Source organism: Carassius gibelio, chromosome A7, assembly GCF_023724105.1.
Source record: "Carassius gibelio isolate Cgi1373 ecotype wild population from Czech Republic chromosome A7, carGib1.2-hapl.c, whole genome shotgun sequence".
Classification (NCBI taxonomy): domain Eukaryota; kingdom Metazoa; phylum Chordata; class Actinopteri; order Cypriniformes; family Cyprinidae; genus Carassius; species Carassius gibelio.
In genome coordinates this window covers 24,034,316-24,053,748 of record NC_068377.1, presented here as the reverse complement: position 1 = coordinate 24,053,748, position 19,433 = coordinate 24,034,316, and the positions used below count along the sequence as shown (strand labels likewise).

General features: G+C 38.8%; 1 protein-coding gene across 46 annotated transcripts in view; it reads right to left on the bottom strand.

Annotated features, from left to right (window-relative positions):
• The window catches only part of LOC128016890 (MAP kinase-activating death domain protein), a 61,343-nt gene that overhangs the window by 5,754 nt on the left and 36,156 nt on the right, over positions 1-19,433 (bottom strand). For 8 of the 46 annotated variants that reach the window (XM_052601767.1, XM_052601794.1, XM_052601811.1 and 5 more), the window contains 17 exons: positions 17,594-17,702; positions 16,743-16,929; positions 16,492-16,642; positions 15,961-16,164; positions 14,528-14,584; positions 12,700-12,800; positions 12,469-12,552; positions 11,607-11,765; positions 10,429-10,546; positions 9,870-9,932; positions 9,184-9,304; positions 8,928-9,033; positions 7,578-7,688; positions 7,366-7,473; positions 7,084-7,248; positions 6,063-6,135; positions 5,483-5,589 (listed from right to left, as the gene is read on the bottom strand). In XM_052601767.1, coding sequence (XP_052457727.1) covers positions 5,483-5,589; positions 6,063-6,135; positions 7,084-7,248; positions 7,366-7,473; positions 7,578-7,688; positions 8,928-9,033; positions 9,184-9,304; positions 9,870-9,932; positions 10,429-10,546; positions 11,607-11,765; positions 12,469-12,552; positions 12,700-12,800; positions 14,528-14,584; positions 15,961-16,164; positions 16,492-16,642; positions 16,743-16,929; positions 17,594-17,702 — 2,024 coding nt within the window. Of the gene's footprint in view, positions 1-5,482; positions 5,590-6,062; positions 6,136-7,083; positions 7,249-7,365; positions 7,474-7,577; positions 7,689-8,927; positions 9,034-9,183; positions 9,305-9,869; positions 9,933-10,428; positions 10,547-11,606; positions 11,766-12,468; positions 12,553-12,699; positions 12,801-14,527; positions 14,585-15,960; positions 16,165-16,491; positions 16,643-16,742; positions 16,930-17,593; positions 17,703-19,194; positions 19,255-19,433 lie in introns of all 46 variants that reach the window. The other 38 variants (XM_052601801.1, XM_052601787.1, XM_052601776.1 and 35 more) reach the window with 13 other exon arrangements.

The following is a 19,433-nucleotide window of genomic DNA, read 5'->3' as shown; positions in this document are numbered from 1 at the left end:
AAACGGTTTGGATTATTATTGGACAAAAAGAGCACAAAACACCCTCTGGTGCTACGAGCCCACCCTTACAGTAGTAAACTACAACCGCTGATCCCATCCAGAAAGAACATAGCCTTCGTACTTTAACTGTTAATATCCTCCATTATGTTGACGTTAGTGTGGAATCCCTCATGTGTGCCCACCCCATTACCCTCCATGCCTCCTCCACCAGCAATGAGGACCAGCTCCCTCACACATGTCTACGGCCAAAACAGAACAGCGCCAAAACCATTACGACACACACAGCGACACTACATAAATGATTTTTAAAATTCGAAGTTTTACAGCTTTCAACAGCACTGAACTCTTTTGCTGGCCTTTTATCTGTTAGCACTTTTTAAAAGCTCAAGTAATTGACTAGAGACCACAGCAAGGCCCCCATGTTGTCATATTATAGTGATATTTAGTCATTGCTTGGTCAAGCTCCTCTAGTTCCAAACCTGTCGTTCCAGCTCCTCCTTCTGCAGAACACAAAAGAAGAAACTATGAACAATTTTGTTAACAGTTTCAGTGAGCATTTGACTTCCATTTATTTGGACAAGAATAAAAGACATTTCTCAAAATATCTTCTTTTATGTTCCACAGAAGTAAGTCACACAGGATGAGAACGACATGAGGTGAGCAAATTGGAAAAATACCTTTAAAGGGATAGTTCACGCAAAAAATGGAGAATGGTGATGTTTATCTGCTCACCCCCAGTGCATCCAAGATGTAGGTGACTTTGTTTCTTCAGTAGAACACAAACAGAGATTTTTAACTGTTTCAGTCAGTAAGTCATATAATGGAAGTGAATGGAATGGGAATCATGGGTTCCCAAACAAAACCAAATTAAACCCTGCGGCCTGTGATGATACATTAATGTGTAAAGACACAAAATGATCTGTCTGTGCAAGAAACTGAACAGTATTTTAAATAATTTTTTACCTCTAAAGTTTTAAATGAAAATGAACCCTCTACTATCTCAATCAGGAGTGTCAATGATGGGAGGTGATGGTAATGCACTTACAAGTCAAAAAGAAGAAGAAGATACCTCACGCACAGGCTGAAGAAGAAAACGTGAACGCACTCAGGACAGTTCAGACTTTGCAATGAAAATCAATATATAAATACTAGGGGTGTAACGGTTCACAAAATTCACGGTTCGGTTCGATACGATACACTGATGTCACGGTTCGGTTCGGTTCGATACGTTTTAGATACAGCAAAATGTAAAAACATCTCAACTTTTCAGAATGCCGCAAGCACACCGCGGGTCATGTGACAAGAACTAACCAATCAGCTTCATCCTTTCCCGTAACAAGGTTGAGAGCTCAGCCAAGATGAAGGATCAGCTGATCATAATTGTATATGGATTGCAATTTTGAAATAAATTTAGTAGCAGAGCTACTGCAAGCGATTTTTAGAGCTGCAAATCCATTTATCCTTCGCTGAAATTTCCGCGTCTCATGGAGAGAGCACGTCATTGTTGCTTAGCAAAGACAGACGCCTCATGAGCGCTTCTGCCCGAGCGCTTTGGAAAGGAGGAGAAAGACGCGCTTAGCGTTTTCCATGCGTTTTTAGGCACGATATGTGAACGGCCCCTAAGGCGCTCGCTCACTCAGCACGCGCTGAAGGCTCGTTGCAAAATGTCGAATGCCTTTAACAGACCAGAAATATAAGATCCTAAAATAACCAACAGGTCTGGTGTTTGGGTTGGATTCCCTGTAAGCTATAGTGTCTAAATGCTGCAGGGATAGTTTGCTGCGTGCATGTTTCTCCTTTTTTTCGTCTTTTCCCAGATAGTACTGACGCATATATCCCAGATATTCCCGCTGGTGTTTTTTTTTTTTTTTTATTCCCGCTGGTGTACCCTGTCATGTTGCAGATGCGACATACCGTTGTTTTTTTATCCACCACTCTCTTGCCATCACCATTATAGCTTAAAGGGAATCCAAAGTGCACCCAAACACCAGACCTGTTGGTTACTGGAGGATCTTCTTTTTCTAGTCTGTTAAACGCATTGGCCATTTTGCAACGAGCCTTCAGCGCGTACTGAGTGAGCGAGCGCCTGCTGAGTAGCCTAACATAAACATATAAGATGGTTTTTTTTTCTTCTTCGGGAGTGTCAGGGGCGTTGCCTGTTACGTTGTTTGGGTTATTGGGCTACCTTGTTGAACGCATATCATTATATTTCTCTCTCTCTCTTTTTTTTTTTTTTTTTTCAAATATAATTAATTACTCCAACGAACCGTTCGGTACATAATGCGTACCGCGTACCGAACCGAAAGCGTCGTACCGAACGGTTCAATACGAATACGCGTATCGTTACACCCCTAATAAATACTATTCAGTTTCTTGCACAGACACATCAGTGTATGTATGACTCTCAAACCTGTGATTCCCATTCACTTCCATTATATGACTGACAGACTGCAACGGTTTGAGTTAAAAATCTCTGTTTGTGTTCTACTGAACAAACAAAGGCACCTACTGTACATCTTGGATGCCCTGGGGGTAAGCAGATATACATAAAATTTCAATTTTTGGGTGAACTATCCCTTTAAGTCCTTACAGCAGTTGGTAGATTATGACCTAAGATAACCCAGGCAAAAGAAGAGTATGTTAGAAAAAAAATACAAAATAAATGACTTAAAGGTTTGCATTGTTTTCTAATCGTTCCAGTCTTTTCCAAAGAATCAGCATTTTGTAAATACTGCTTTTCTCTTCAAGGGAGTTTGTTGGGATATTCGCTTTTTCAAATCAAAAAGAAAACAGGCTTTTGTTTTCTAGACAATAGGTTTCAGTTCACATTAAAGCTTTATGAACAGCAAAGTAACGAGACAAATAACCAGGTTAAAGAATCCCACAACAGCAGTATTAGGTGGAACAGAAGGCAGACATATGGTCCTAACCACTTAAAGCAGAATCTATAAAATCAGTTTTATTAAGAACTATTAGCTGATTGTCTCTTATTAGAGCCAGTTTAAAGCATATGTTTATATAAAGATGGTAAAGATTGGAATTGAAACTCACTAGAGTGACTAAACTTTTAAATAGGAAATGTGTTATTTAAATCTCCCCAACAGAGAGGGCCCAAGGCAGAAGTGATCTACGCGGCTGCCACCAGGGGGCCCCCAAGGGTACATAAAATCACAGCTTGATATTTTCTTCTTCATATACAACGTCAATATTATTATTAATGGTAATAATACATAACACAATATTAAATAATTGATACATATATTATTTCCATAGCGATGCGTCATGCAGGCACGCTAGCACTTTAAGACAAATGTATCACTTTTATTTAGTATTTCCTTTTTTATTTAAAATATTCACAAACTTATTAACTATATCATAAACTATATGATACAGCCCCTATTGTGATTGTCAAATGTGTGTGAATTAACATGTTAGTTGACGCTGTCAGACTGACTTCACGTAGATTCCCTCACTTCTTCTGAAATACATGAAAATGTATTTGTGTAATGTATTAATGTAAAAGTGGCCAGTGAACTGGGAGAAAACCAGAGTAAACTTTATGGTTACCTACACAATGTGCATTCGACAGGAATAAAACACATCGTCAAATTTTTATTGAAAGGATTATTATCGCCGTTTTCCATAGAAATCAGTGTGTATTTAACAAACTATAAATGTCTTTTTTGCTATGATTTAATTGAACAGTGTCTCACAGGGTCACAGGGTTTAATTGATTGCATTTCGGTGGTGGAGGGGCGACAAATTGAACCTCATCTTGTATAACCTATCCACCTTTTTCCTCAACGCGGAAGTAAGGGTGAGACTTCCGTTTGATTTGGCGCTATAGGTAAAGAACGAGGAGAATAACCGTGCAGTAAACAGTAAAACTGTCTGCAGTACAAACCAGTGTGTTCTTAATTAAGAAACCAGGTTAAAATAATATGATAGGACACATCAATTGTCAATATCAAGCAGCAAAACAAACTGTTTTGTACAGCTAAAAATAGCTGGACGCTAATGAGACTTGAAGCTTTACCCACAGAATTTACAAATGGCGGCACCCATTTCTACATCAGGAAAAAGGTGGATCACTTAGCTAGTTTTAGATTAAAGTTTTTGTCTTGTAAAAATAAAAATAATATTTCCTGGGTATATAATTTTTTTTAAATAAAAATAAGCTTCTGTTTCATAGACTTGGTACTGATGACAGCTTAACATTATTTACATCAGCCTACCTCTGGGGTCAACAACATTATGCCTCAATTAGCTAGTAATAGAATAGAGTTGTTGTTTTTGATTTACAGATGGCTTGCTGCTTGTGTTTAATAATTGATGTTGTTAAAATAACATTCTGTAGCTAAACAAACCAGCAGACAATGCATTTACGGAACAGGGCGGCGTTTCCCAAAAGCATCGTAAGCCTAAGCTGATCGTAACTGCATTGGTGACAATGGTTCAATTATCAACTTAGGCTTACGATGCCTTTGGGAAACGCAGCCCTGTTTCGTCTGCTGGTTTATTTAGCTACTTCTCAGTACACCACATTAAGTATGCCACTTAGTACTGTAAGACTTTGAATATTAAAGTGCAAATTAACACCTGACCAATTTTGGGGGTTTGCTACTGTTACAATTTCAAATCGTAGAAGAGTAAAAGGCAGACATTGGTATGATGTAAGCAACACAGATACTGTACAACAAATAAAACTGATCTTGTGTGTGTTGGATTTATAATGTGTGAATAATCAAGCATTGACAATAATCAGTCGTATTGGCGACACAGAGGGGACCCCAAATATAACTCTGCTTGTGACCCCGTAAAGGCTTGTGCTGGCTGGCCCTGCTCCCCAGCAATGTATTTTGTACATTACTGCTTTGAATATGTTTTGCACAAGGTTCTACGTCTTACCTCTGGCACACCACAACAAACCGACATCACACCAACACTCACAAACCGTAAGGACCAGAGCTGGGCGCCGCCACCATTAACACTTCACACTAACACACACAGCGGGTGGAATGTTCTGACATTTGAAAAAGTTAATCACTGCTTGTGATTATGCAACCCAAAAACATACATCCAGCCAATAAAGCCAAACAACAATGACAACAACGAACGAAAAAAAAGAAAGAAAACAGCAATCCCTCTTAGAGACTCTTCAGGAACAACACAACACATTTTTTAAAGCTTCCAGCTTTTTCATTTTAGAGTGTAATATCAAATTTTATCAAATAAATCAAATGTATTTTTTAGTACATGCTCTTATTACGTTATCAGTTGTTCCAAAAAATTCTCAAAGGATGAAAGGCACGAATAGAAAGAAAGAGTGAGAGGAAGGAGACATGGAGAGATGATGAGATGAATACAGACGAGAAGTGGTAGAAAAGAGAAACGGAATTGGATGGATAGAGGATGAGAGGAAGGGTGGTGTTGAATCTGGCAAGCACTTGGTCATGGTTATGATAAAGGCAACACCTCCTACCTGGCTATGCATAAATTTGAGATTGATGCCTTCCAGCGTGACCTGAAGGAGACCACCCTCCCCTGTCTTCATGTCCTGTACTGGGAACTCGCCTCCCAGCTCCGGACCTACACGCATGGAAAAACGCACATGGCAGTGAGAGATAAATAAAAATACTTTGTTCATTTCAACGACAAGAAGCAGAGGATGATACATCCAAAAACATATGGAGTCAATTTAAATTCAGTTCAAATGGGCCACTTTTTTAGCAGATATCAATGAAACCAGCCCAATTTATTTACAGTTCGGGGTCAGTATGAATTTTTTTAAAGAAAAGATAATATATCGGTCTACAACTGCGATAATAATAATAATAATAAATATTTTATTATTATAATAAATAATAAATTAGATTTTAAAATGGATTCAAATAGAAAAGAAAAAAAAACAGTAACGTTAGTTTTACTGTATTTTGGATTAATTAAATGCAACCTAGTGAGCTTTTTTCAAAATTATTATAAAAATAAAATTACATAAAAAAAAAAGAAAAAGTACAGACCCAAAATTTGTGAATGGTTGTGTACAAAGATGCACGATGTACCTGGTTTGATGCTTTGTTGTCGTGCGGCAGCGCGCTCCATGCTGTCTTTAACACAGTAGTACAGTTCCCGACACTAAACACACAAAAACACACAGGAACAGAGAAAGAGAAGTACAGTCATTGATTCCAATATACACTGACTATACTGAAACAATACAACATTTCTGAACGGAGAATGGGACTGTCATATGTCATGACTGTCATGGTTTGAAATATGTGGTGTGTGTACTAGGGGTTGAACGACTTTACTTTTATGTGATGAAAGTCGAGTCGAAGATGCTGAGCTGAGACTCAAACATCTAGTGCACAGCTATGGCATATAACACAGCGCTGCCCACATGGCTATTGCTCCTATAACAGCTCATTTTTATCAGTTCTTTTGTCTTTGGGTCGTTATATTTAGATTTCTGCTCGTTCTAAATCAGATACAGATAAAGTAGCACAGTAAAGATTACATTCATATGGATGCATTAGTGAGAGCAGTTCTGTGTGTGAATTAATTCCACCTGGCACCATCTCTCTGTGAGATGTAACATTAGTTATTAAGAAATATATGCTTGAACTTTTCAGTTTCTAAGCTATTTTATTGAGAAACCACAGAACCACGGTGAATGATTCTGTGTGCGCTAAATCAGCGCGTTGTACAAGCTTCTGTCTGTAGCCTGTGTGTGCGTTACAGTGCAGCACCACATTAGATTAGAACAGGGATTAATTTACTGTACAATAAGCAGTTTAAAATATGCATTCTCCCGTTCGATTTCCAGCATCCAGTAATATAATCACACGTCTTGTGGAGTGCTTTCAGAGCATGCATATATTTATCATTATAACTGTTCAGAAATGGAGCATAAATGTGGAAGTCCTTCAAAGATTTCTTATCCTGTTGCGCCCTCTATAGGACCAGTGACTAATCGACATTAAGCTTAAATCATCAGGGCAGAGCATAAAAGTCGACTAATCGACTAGTCGTAGTAGTAGTAGTGTGGACTACAGTATACCTTTACTTTGATGTGTGCTTTACCTTCTTGGTGTAGAACTTGTTAAGCTGTGTCTCTTGACCGTTCCTCCTCCACAGACACAACACTTTGGTCTTGGGACAGTAGGTCATATTTATGAGCTTCTCATACCACCAGCGCTCATAGACTGTGCCGATGTTACTGCGCAAGACGATGCAGTCATCACACACCTAAGAAAACACAAGGATGAGGAAAGGAGGACCAAATGCACATTTACAATATGTTTTCATGCAGACTGGTTAAATGAATAAAAAAAAACGGGTGAGACAGAAACACACAACTCATACCTCCATGAAAAATATATCACCAGTTGTATCAGTCCCCGCATGCACAACAAATGTCTGCTTCTTAATGTGCCGGCTGCCACTTGGCCTGATGAGGAGCTCACGACCACTCTGCAACAAAACATTTGATCTGTCAGTCACTCATCACCTAATTCTGATGTTTGGCGACTGGTTTACATGCAATAGCTGTAACTCTTCATCTAACTGGCTCTTACCAAATGTGCAAGGCGGTCCAGGACCTCATTGATCTCCTGACTGTGTGAGAGGCCAATGTGAGATTTCCCCATAAGACGCCGTACCTTCTTCCGGATTTCATTTTTACCGACCTAGATGAATGTAACGGTTAAAAGTTAACATCAATGTTAGTCAGTATTTTTGTGGAAGCCGTAGTGCATTTTCTTTACAGAAGTATTTGATGAACAAAGTTTAAAAGAACAATTTATTTAAAACATAAAATATTTTGAACATTATAAATGTCTTTACTGTCTCTTTTAATCTAATTAATGCATCTTTGCCAAATGCTAGAATTGATTTCTTATTTAAGAAACAGAACTGTCCCCAAACTGTTAAATGCTAGTCTACAGTATGTATCAATACACTGCTTTTCAAAGGTTTGGGATCAGTAAGATTAGTAATGTTTTTCAAAAGAAGTCTCTTCTGCTCATCAAGTCTGAATTTATTTGATCAGAAAAAAAAGTGATATTGTGAAATATTATTGCAATAAAAAAAAGGTTTTCTATTTTAATATACTTTAAAATCTAATGCATTCCTGTGATGAAAGCTGAATTTATTATCATTACTCCAGTCTTCAGTGTCACATGATCCTTCTAAAATCATTCTAATATGCTGAATTATCATCAATATTGGAAACAGTTTTGCTGCTTAATATTTATTTGGAAACTGTGACATTTTTCAGGATTCTCTGATGAATAAATGTAAAAAAAAAAAAAATGCACTTATTCAAAATAGAAATCATTCGTAACCATATACGCAACCATTCACAAGTTTGGGGTCAGTAATTTTGTTTTCTTTTTTGGAAAGAAAATTAATGCTTTTTATTTTGCAAGGATGTGTGATAATAGTGATAATAAATACTTATATTGTTAGAAAAGATTTAACCTTATTCATCAAATAATGCTGAAAAATTTATCACAGCATCCAAAAAATATTAAGCAGCACAACTGCTTCCAGCATTGATAATAATTCAGCATATTAGAATGATTCCTGAAAGAACATGTGACACTGAAGACTGCAGAAACAATGATGAAAATTCTGCTTTGCATCACAGGAATACATTAGATTTGAAAGTATATTAAAATAGAAAACTTTTTTTTTTTAATGGTAATAATATTTCACAATATTATTGTTCTCTTTCTGTATTTTTGGTCAAATAAATGCAGCCATAATGAACCGAAGAAACAAATCTTACTGATTCCGAACTTTTGAAAAGCAGTGTGTTTAAATGTAATAACGGCTGAATAAATGTCACAACTGATCTGTTCACTTTAAAAATATCCATATTCCCTTAAATATACATGAAATAATGAGTGAGTGTTTGAGTATACCTTCATCATAAGCATGTAGGCGATCATGTTATGCAGAAGAGTGGCCAATAGTCGGTCCTCATCGTCCTCCAGTCTCTTCCGGTCATGTTCTCCCACAGACAGATACCTGAGAGACCACAGCACATCACATTTGGACAAAATAATCCAAACACAACAGTACAGTTAACATCTGCTGAATCCAAGCATGACTAAATAGCTTATAGCTCATTGTGATTCATTGTGAACACTTATGTAAGCACTTAAAGAATATACTAACCTGTCAATCATTTCTTGTGGTCCCTGATCCATCCCCATTCCTTCCCTTTCCAACATAACGGCATCCAGGAAGGCATCCTCCCAGAACTGCATCTGATCCCACAGAGTAGAGCGCTCCTTACCTACCCATACACACATATTTTCACGCTTAACTTGAGTAAAACAGTATTTCAACTCAACGTGCCAGCACAAAACACTCCTTATTGTAAACGTCAGATGTCATCAAAACTAGAATAAACGAGTATTAAAATAAATTAACTAACAGAAAGAGACCTCAAGCACCCAAAGCACATGCATGCTGTAATATACAGAGCTTGCCATCAAACCTTCCATAAATGAATTTTAACACAGAGATAACACACGCCTCCATACATCTGCTTATTGTTTTAGCGTTCACATTCTCTCAAGCAGGTTTTATCACACAAACACATTCAATTATAAAATAAAGTTGGCTTATCTGCTCGGCCTGGCTTGTGTATTTGAATTCTCTCTTCATGCAAACAGTACCATGCACACACCAAATATTTCATTTCTTGAAAAAAATTAAAAACACTCTACATGCTCCATACAAGACTTAAATAGCAGTCATAGTATGGATGCGAGGGAATGCATGTAGTGTCCAATACTACAGCTTCACAATCCCAAAATACACACATCCAAAAGGTCAAAGGCAGACTTCAGCCATACTCAGAGAAAAGGTTTCCATGGCGGCATCCTCCAGTTGGTCCCAAACTGAGCTTTTATCTCGCCCTTTGTGGCATTAAATGGAAGGAGAAAAAGAAAAGAGAGGGAGAGGGAAAAGGAGGTGGCGGCAGAGCACAAGGCAAAGAAAGTGTTAGAAGAGTGTTAGAAGCAAAGCTGTGTGCTGTCAGAGATACGCAAACCAATAATTCATCACACGATGGTTAATATGAGGACATATTTGGAGCTCAAGAGCAAACTGCAAATTAACAGAACACTTTACAAAGAGAATATAAGCAGGATTTACAGAATAATCTGTTGCAATCATTAGGATAAAATCAGTTATAAAGGACTGCATTGTGCAGCAGATATGTTATTACAATTTTAAAATGCTGAGGTTATGGAAAACCAACAAATACCACATCATTTTAATGAATGCAGACATTAAAAAATATGCCATGTTCATTACTAAAGCAGTGAGAACAGACATGAAAGAAGAAAAGAAAAAAGGAACAAACATGAATGAAAGGAAAGGAGGAACAGAGAAAAGAGGAATAACTCTTACCCAGCAGCCCCTCACACAGATAGATCCTCATGCTGACATCCTCGAGGGGTGGCGCTGGTGCTCCTTTATTAACACCGACAGGTTCCTTCACTCCTGGCTTCAGCTTGTGAGTCTTTCCCTAGAAGCGTGACCAGTGTTGGGTAAGTTACTCAAAAAAGTCATCCAATTTTGTAGGGCTGTGCATTTAAACGCATACAACTGTCATATAGCCGGTCCCGTGATTAGTAGTATTACAGTTACTTATGCCAATAAATTACATAACTTAAGGTACAAATTATGTAAAAAATTATGAAGTAAGTTTGCGTGTCAGTACACCTGCTTTCAGATTGAGCGGCATTCACTACACAGAGCCGTAGTTCACTGACAAGCTAGGCGATATCGCGTTCAAAATCAAATGCGATTATGAACACAATATTGCCTATTTGTCAGTGAACTACGGGTCTGTGTGGAAAAAAAAAACGCATTACTTTAGTGCATTACCAGGAAAAGTAATTAGATTACAGAAACGCACTACTGTGTAATAGGGCTGTCAACGAATATTCTAAATTCGAATATGTATTCGAATAGTTTAAAAACAACGAATTTTGAAGGTGAAAATAAATTTTTGAATAAAAAAAAATAATTGGAAAAAAACGTCCGCGGTAGTAAAGGGTTGTTTGACGCTTCGCGAGTGGGTGCGACTGAGCCTGCTATATTTGGGACAACAGTCGCGACCTTAAATTTAAAACGAAAGTTTGTTTGTTCATTTAAACTATTATGCGCAAAGAACGTGAGGGTGAGAGAGCTTGAGGTCTGCAGTCTTGGCCACTAGTTTATTTCCTTGTTTTTGTGTAGGTAATACATTGTAATGTAATTGGTAATACATATATGTTTAAACTTAAATAGACTACCTATACAAGTAGTTATGTCTCTTTGTGTTATTTTGTCCTGTTATTGACGTAATGCGCGTCATTGACAACATTAACAACAGATGTTCGAATAGTTCGAATATTAGTGTATTTTTTTGAGGGAATATTCGAACGTCATTTTTGGGCAATTTTGACACCCCTACTGTGTAATGCATTATACCCAACTCCGAGCGTGACATTGACCACCATGTTCAGATTAATTATTATATTATCTTACATTTGATCAGATGCAGTGAAGAGAATGACGACTAAACAGAGAGAAATACTCACAAACATAGAGCTGGTCGCAGGGTTGGTCTCAATCTCGCTGTCAGACAGTGTCCCCCGGGACAAGTTGAGATGCTGAGCATGTCTTCCTGTCAGGCCGTCTCCAGCAGTGCTGCTCAGGTCACTGTCTGCTCCCAGCGTCTCACCTGAGCTGTTACTCACCTACAGAGCCAAGGTCAGACATCAGCAAGAGCACAACAAACAAGAGGGATTATGCGGCTTCTCAATGGGATAGTTCATTATAAAATGGAAAAAATCTAAATGTTGTTTGAAATCTTTTTTCTTTTTCAAATTTTATAATCATAATCGCATGCAATTCATCTGCGATTATGAATGCGATATTGCGTATCTTGTCAGCGAACTACGGCTCTGTCTATTAAGTGCCGCATTTTAGTGCCATCTGCTGTCAGAGAGTAAATGTGCTTTCATTCATCGTCTCTCACGTGTTCCTCCATGTGGTTCTCATGCATGCTTGTTTACATCAGAGTAAACAATATGGGAATGGGAATACTGTTCTTAAAATGCATTCTGAATAATTTGTAATGTATATTTATTCACGGTATTTAGAAATGCCCACGATAACAATATCGTGCATTATAATCAACGCAATATATCGCATTACCGAATACTGGCACAAGCCTAGTTTGGACTGAAAAGGGGTTAAATTATGAAAGGATAAAAATTTTTGAGTGAACTATCCATAAACACAAACACAAACAGAAACTTGTCTATAATGCAAGATAGAACTAAATAAATATGTGGTATGGCCACAAGAATAAATCTGTGGTAACTACACATGGTCTGGATCAACAGGAGTGTATTTTAAAGAGAGGATGGCAGTGTCTCTGTAATGGCCGTGCCCTACCACTGTGCTGGCCTCTGAGTCCTGGCTGGTGCTTCTTGTCAGAGCAGGAGGCTCGGAGCTCGCCAGGGACTCTGTATCACTCTTCTGCAGAAGAGACGAGCAAGAAGAACAGATGAAAAAAGGAAATTATGAACGATAGTATGCACAGGTATATTTATATGCATCACATTTCAAAATAAAACTTTTAAGATTTATATTAGATTTATATTGTGTTATTAGGTTAAAAGCCACCTGTGAGCCAGACGTCACACTGAGGCCACTGTCAGCACTGATCTGTGATTTTTTTTCCTCCGTGTCTCCACCTTCCAGACGCTGTTTTGCTCCATCAGCCCCTGTAGAAAGCACATAATCAGCTCTTCCACCCATTAAGTCTCTGCGCTGCATTTTGGGACGTCACATGACTAACAGCGAGCTGAACCCTTCTCTGTTCTGGAGAGTGACACAACCGTTCTCCATTTCACAGAGGAGAATAATGCCATTCAGCCGGCTGCCACTCATTAGACTACGCAGGTAAGGCAGAGAAAAACAAATAATGCTTGCTGTCATATTGGGGAAACTCACAGAAGCAGATCAGCTGACAGTGGGCCAGAACAGTTCACAGTAGTGCTAGGTATCACAGACACACAGACAGAAGCAGTCACACATGCAGGCAAACACAGTCAATCAGTCGGACAGGAGGAAGCTTCAGCTACAACTAGCGCACTCACTGCTTCTTAAATGAAGAAACCAATATTGCGAGTGCAAACCCCAACTTGGTAAAAATTGGTTATACTGTACTGTATGAGGCATCAAGAACAATTAAAATATAATAATACTAAAGCTGTATTGCAGATCTTCCACAGTAAAATCAGAGCGAAATTGGTGGCTTTTTCAGCATTTTCTTCACAGATGCATGAAAATCCAACAAGACTCTTTGAAATTCATTCAAGACTCGACTGAATTAAGTAACTGAACAGTTGGTTTATCTCACATCTCATACTTGCATCAAACTATAGTAAGATAATTAAGTAAGAGAAGGTGGAACACCAAAGACAACACATGCCCGTGTTCAGTCATCCAGAAGTTAACTGTAAGAAGAACTGCCCTAAAAATGCACTTAAAAATCATCAGATTTCCATTTATTTACACCATCTGAAAGCAATGAAAAAAAAAACAATAAATGTAGGAACTCTAAATGTTTGAAAATCTAATTGCGTGTGAGACAAATCTATTCCATCACAGTTGAAAAAATGCGAATGCTTTCAAGAAAAGTAGCCAAGATAAAAACAAAGCAAACCAGTCAAGAATAGGGATGGGCATGAGTACCTGAGTACTATGAAGTAAAAGCATTGATTAATAATTGATCGTTTTGTGATTGGTTACAACAGTATATCAGGATGGTACCTCGTAGTCTGACTGCTTTGATCGGACGCCACCTACACATGGAGAGTAACTTTCAGTCTGCATGAGTGTAACACAGGGAGACATTCTATCGCAGGGGTCTTGCATTTTTTAAAGAACTATTAGAAGAACTAAACTAGACAAAAAAAAAATTGCAATGCAAATCTTAAAAAAACACTCAGCTCATGGCATGAGACGCTAATAAAACCCCAAAGATGTGATACAAAAGAGTGCTCATTTTCCACCCAGTAGCCTGAGCTGATATGTGTGAAGTACTCAAGCTGTCAAAATGACCAAAATGCACATCCCTAGTCAAGAGTTGGATTTGCACACTTAGAAATACTGGCCCAAATACTGATTTAATGTCAACAGAAGCTAAATCTTTGTGTGTACAGGGCTTATTTTAACCTAAAAATTTACTTTGAATGGATTGTACACTTTTACTTTGCATCTATATACCCCGCTCCTTTTAAATAAATGTAATTTATTTGCTGATACAACGTTTGGGCCACATGTCTAAATGGGCTTTTTGAAAAGTAGTTGAATTTTTGGGGGCAGATTCTGTTTACAATAGAAAGTGGTTTAAGGGAAGAGGACTGGTGCAGGTAGAAGGACAGGGTCCCTGTTTTGCAGTTCTGCAAAGAAAAGTCTAATTGGGAGCTTAGGGAAGTGATCTTACTCTGTTCTTTTTCCAAAGCTTTTTGCTTTCTGTTATCCTGGTGCTTGCTCCACAATTCTACCCAAGATGCATTGCAAGCAAGGAGAGAAAGACAGAGAGAGAATCAGAGAGCCGGTTGAATTGTCAGATATGGAGGATGAGCTTTTCTTTCTTTTCTTTTTTTAAAGAGAAAAAGAATAAAACAAAAAAAAATAGAACTGAACAAGTGCAAAATCTAATTTTTCAAAACAAGGATGTTTTGCAATGATCAGACAGCCATATGTAAGCTAAATGAAGGATCTGATGTCATGTAAAACTATCCAATCATTTAAAGCTAATGGAGATCCATTACAAAACATCCTAAGCTCTGCGACCCTGTTCCTGAAGAGCCAAAATGATGGATTGCACAAAATCAGCCTCATGACTTGGTTTTCTTTCCCCATTCTTTTCATCCATAATGGGCAATGGCTCTCCAAGGCGAGGGTGGATGGCCTGGGAGATGCAAAAGGTGTGAGATGAGGACAACAAATCAGCCTCACAGCTGGTGAGTGGAATGAGGTGTTGCAAAAGCAAGGGGTGCAGTCTCAAAGACATTCCGTAGAATTGCAGATGCATTATTACCAAAGGACAGACAAGGCAAGGTTATGAGGGTTAGGCTTTGGAGAGGGTGAACGGTCCCCTGTACACAGACCCAGAAATGACTGCCAATCAGAGACCTGGGCCTAAAAATCCACAAGCCATTTCAGACATTTTTAATGTAAGCAGACTTCTGTGGTCATCATAGGACTGTTAACAGGGGAGGCAACAGCTCAGGACCCTTTTAAAGAGAGTAGTGGTACAGTCCAAGACCTTCACCGTCCCACTATTTCACTCTTAGCTTAGCTGTAGGTCTTTCACTAACATGCATCCAATGGATTTAAGGGGAGTCAGGATTGGCATACAGGACTTAAAAAAACACGTTGAACATTCCAGAGGAAGTCTACATATATTGGCTTCATACCCATCACAATATTCCACTAATGTGTCTACACCAACCAATGCCACCTTCAAATATTTGTTGGCTGTCATTCCAATTTGACAAATGTCATTCCAAACCTGTATGACTTTCTTCTGTGGAACACTAAAGTGGAAGAAGTAAAAGTAGAAGTAGATAGTAAAAATGTGTCTGTCCATCAATGAAAGTTCCAGTGCAATGTTTTAGAACCCAATGACTATCAAAACGTTTTTTTGTGTTCCACAGAAGATAGAAAGTCAAGTTTGAAACAGCATGAGGATGAGTAAATTATGACAGAATATGGCAGCCAACTCAGTTCTTAACTTCTGGCACAAAGTCGGTGTAGACAGTTAATGAAAAAGAGGATGCGGCTCTAAGGGACAGGTGGCTCCCAGGGAGCTCAGGGAACGTAACAAGCAGCTAGAAGGGGGGCATGCAATGGGAACTGCGGTTTACACACCAATGGAGGCAATAAAATTCTCCTCGTTCAGACTCCGGGTATCAAACTGCTGTGGCGATTTCCCAGTGGAGGGTGGTGGCAATTGGATACGGGGTACCAGGAGCACGCCTGCCGCCCTGGCGCTCTCCATTCGGCCCGATGGGCTCTCCTTACTGCCTGGGCTGCTAGCACCCTCCATGGAGCCCCTTTTCCTCTTCTCTGGGTCTGTGAGCCATAAGTGAGCCCCAGGGAAATACAGCATGGGAAAAAAGAAGAAGAGGAAACAGCGAGGACACATGGAGACAAAAGGGAGAGAAGTTAAATCTGAAGGTAGGTTCCAGGTGATTTCTCCAAACAGGTAGGGAAAAACAGGGCTGAAACCCAAGGATATGTAAAAGTGACTGATACCAAGATGTACACGGCTGTGAAGAGGAACAATAACCTTCTAGAAAGCAGAAACTCTTTGTGTTGGTATAACTCTCTTGGTCAGAAACTATGTTTGATGCTTAATATTAACAAGAAATTTCATTTGGACATTCAAATGAAGGTTACCTTTGGTTTGGTAGTGGGTGCGTGCTATCTCAAGCAGACTGAAGACACTGGCCATGCCTCCAAGGCCAGCATTAGTGTATGAGTGCTCCAAACTGGACACTGTGCACTTCAGTAGATCCAACATGCCTTTGTATACCTTCCTGTTTATCTCCTACATAAACAGGCACACAAAACCATATAACAAATAAAACATGAATCAAAGTGGACTTTTGGTTCATTTCAGCATGTTTTTACTCGTCACTTCAACTTACCACATCTCTTATAACTTCCTGCTGAGCATCCTCCTCGGATTGGACCACACGGTTGAGTTTGCTGAGCACAAAGACTCGCAGCTGTTCATTCTCTAGCAGGCGGCGTACCTTCTTCATGTTGAGCCAACCCACACCCTGCCCATCGAGCACGCTCTGGACCACCTCCTTAAGAAACTGCTGGTTCTCGCTGCACAGCACAAAGACCAGGCTTAACGGAGGAAGAACCAAATATTCACAGGCACTCAACAGAGCACAACAGAAGCAAAAACAAAAGGGATAAAATACAAAATCCCATACATTTTATTGCCATACAAGTAACAGTTTTGTTGTTATGAGGTTATAATTTAATGGTATATATTTAACAATATGTTTATTTTTAACAATATCAGTTGGACATCATGACAGTATGTTTTTTTTTCAATGTATTCTTTTTATTTAGCAAAGACGCATTATATTACTAAAGAATTTCATTTAAAATAAATGCTGTTCTTTTGAACTCAAAGAGTCTTTTAAACATTAATAACAGGAAATGTTTCTAGATCATAAATTCAGCATATTAGAAAGATTTCTGAAGGAACATGACTGCTTTGCGATCACAAGAATAAATTACATTTTAAACTTTAACTTCAAACAGAGAAGAACCATGCCTTTCATTTTATAGTATACTATTATTTGTATTTAAATTCTAAGTACAAGTGGGTGGTCACCAGTGTACTCTTGTTATATAAATGATAGCACTATCAGTAGTGTTTTCTTGCTTGGATTTATCACATGTGCCTGTATTTTTCTAATTTGCAATATGCTTCAGATAAAAGTGCCTAAATGAATAAATATGAGCGTCACTGCAGTACCTGGTGTTGTTGGCTCTGCCCTGAGGAGATGGAGACTCTCTCTTGACGGTGGGGCTGTGCTTAATAACAGAAGATTTCTGATCTACCAGCGCTCTGGGAGCTCGAGCACCTACAACAGACCATTCACTTTGTCAGACTGGATATAGACCTTATATGAACGCATGTGTGTCACACGAAACCTGCTTCCATGTGTCAACACCCAACCATCCACCAAATTACCCACCTCTACACACACACACACATACACAAATAAAGTGTGAATTCGATTAAATTCTCTAGTAAAAAAAAAATCACTTGAAAACACACATCTAATAAACACCACAGCTGAAACACAATGACTACAGCATTAAAACACAGTGCAGTCTATGGCCTCTACACAGATGTTTTAACCTTGCGTCTGGTAATAGTATATAATCAATAGATATAAAGGGCAGCACACAAACAGCTTTTAACAGATTCGAACACACTCAAAGAACTTGCACATTTTCCTTTGCACCTCAGTATTTTGGACATTGCAGTAAGGGGGTATTACATGACTAATGATGCTAACGTTGAGGGTTAGAGGTGCAACTGAAGGTCTGGAGCAGTAAAGAGAGCTACAGGAGCAATGATGCTTGTTGGAGAAAACACACATTCACACACACACACACACACACAGGCAAAGAACAAAGTGAGAAAGATGAGTGGAAGAATGGATGAGTGAGAAACAGACTGCATGGCAACAAGAAACGACACAAAAAAGAATGAAAAAGCCCTCTCAGTTCAGATGATCACACTACACACACTTAGCTGTGAGTGTATGGCAACAGTACATACACTTACACACACAGTGTACAGTATGTGTATATCCAGCCTCTGTGCATTCATCAGAACATTTACATGCGTAAAGCACAACCGGTGCATGGATGGTTTGTGCTGCATTCGAGGGCATTAACAGATGGACATCTTCACACACATTTCACAATGTGTGGTTAGATTACACATTCGATTGGGCTAGGGAATATTTTCAGACAAGACTTACAATGCCTCATAATGAAGTCTTAATAACAATGTCATAAAGAGGTATTTTGACTTAGTTTTCAACAGTGATAATATTAGCAACTTAGCATATACCAATAATTTCTGAAGAATCATGCCATACTGGAAGAGAAACTGGATTACTGGAGCCACATAATGGCTTCTGAGAATTTAAAGCATTTTCAAATAAATAAAAAAAAACAATCAAAGTAGCCACTTTCTACCAGGTTCTGCACATTCTGGAAAATCTTATGATGGACAAACAACTTCATCTCAGTTTTAGGATGATCCAAAATCCAAATGCTATCTAGAGCTTATTAGACGAACCTCACGGAGATCTTCAATCTTTCTAACCTGCACCTTTCCCAAAATGTCTATATGATACAGCACAAGTCTTATTCTTTCTACAGTACATTACAGGGCCAGTCCATCAACAGAAGACATGACATGTGAACAAAAGACTCAAATGGTGACTGACATCTGACATTAGGAATGAGGAAGCAACAGTGGAACAGGATGCTGGGAGATGTAGCTGACTGGCTTTGGAGAAGCATGCAGCTCACGCAGCAAAGGGCAGAACCCACCTTCTCCGCTCCCCGGGCCGATCTCTGTTACAATCTCCATTAGAGAATTTAGCCCAAATACTGGACACAGAAGCCAGAATTAGTGCAGGGGGTCAAAGAGGGGACAGAGAACAACACCGGCCCAGACAGAACCAGTCCAAACATCAACCCACAACCACAAGCACCGGACACATGTACATATACAACAGAGAAAACCAGCAGAGAGCATGGAATATGAGAGAGAAAGAGAAAGAGAGAGA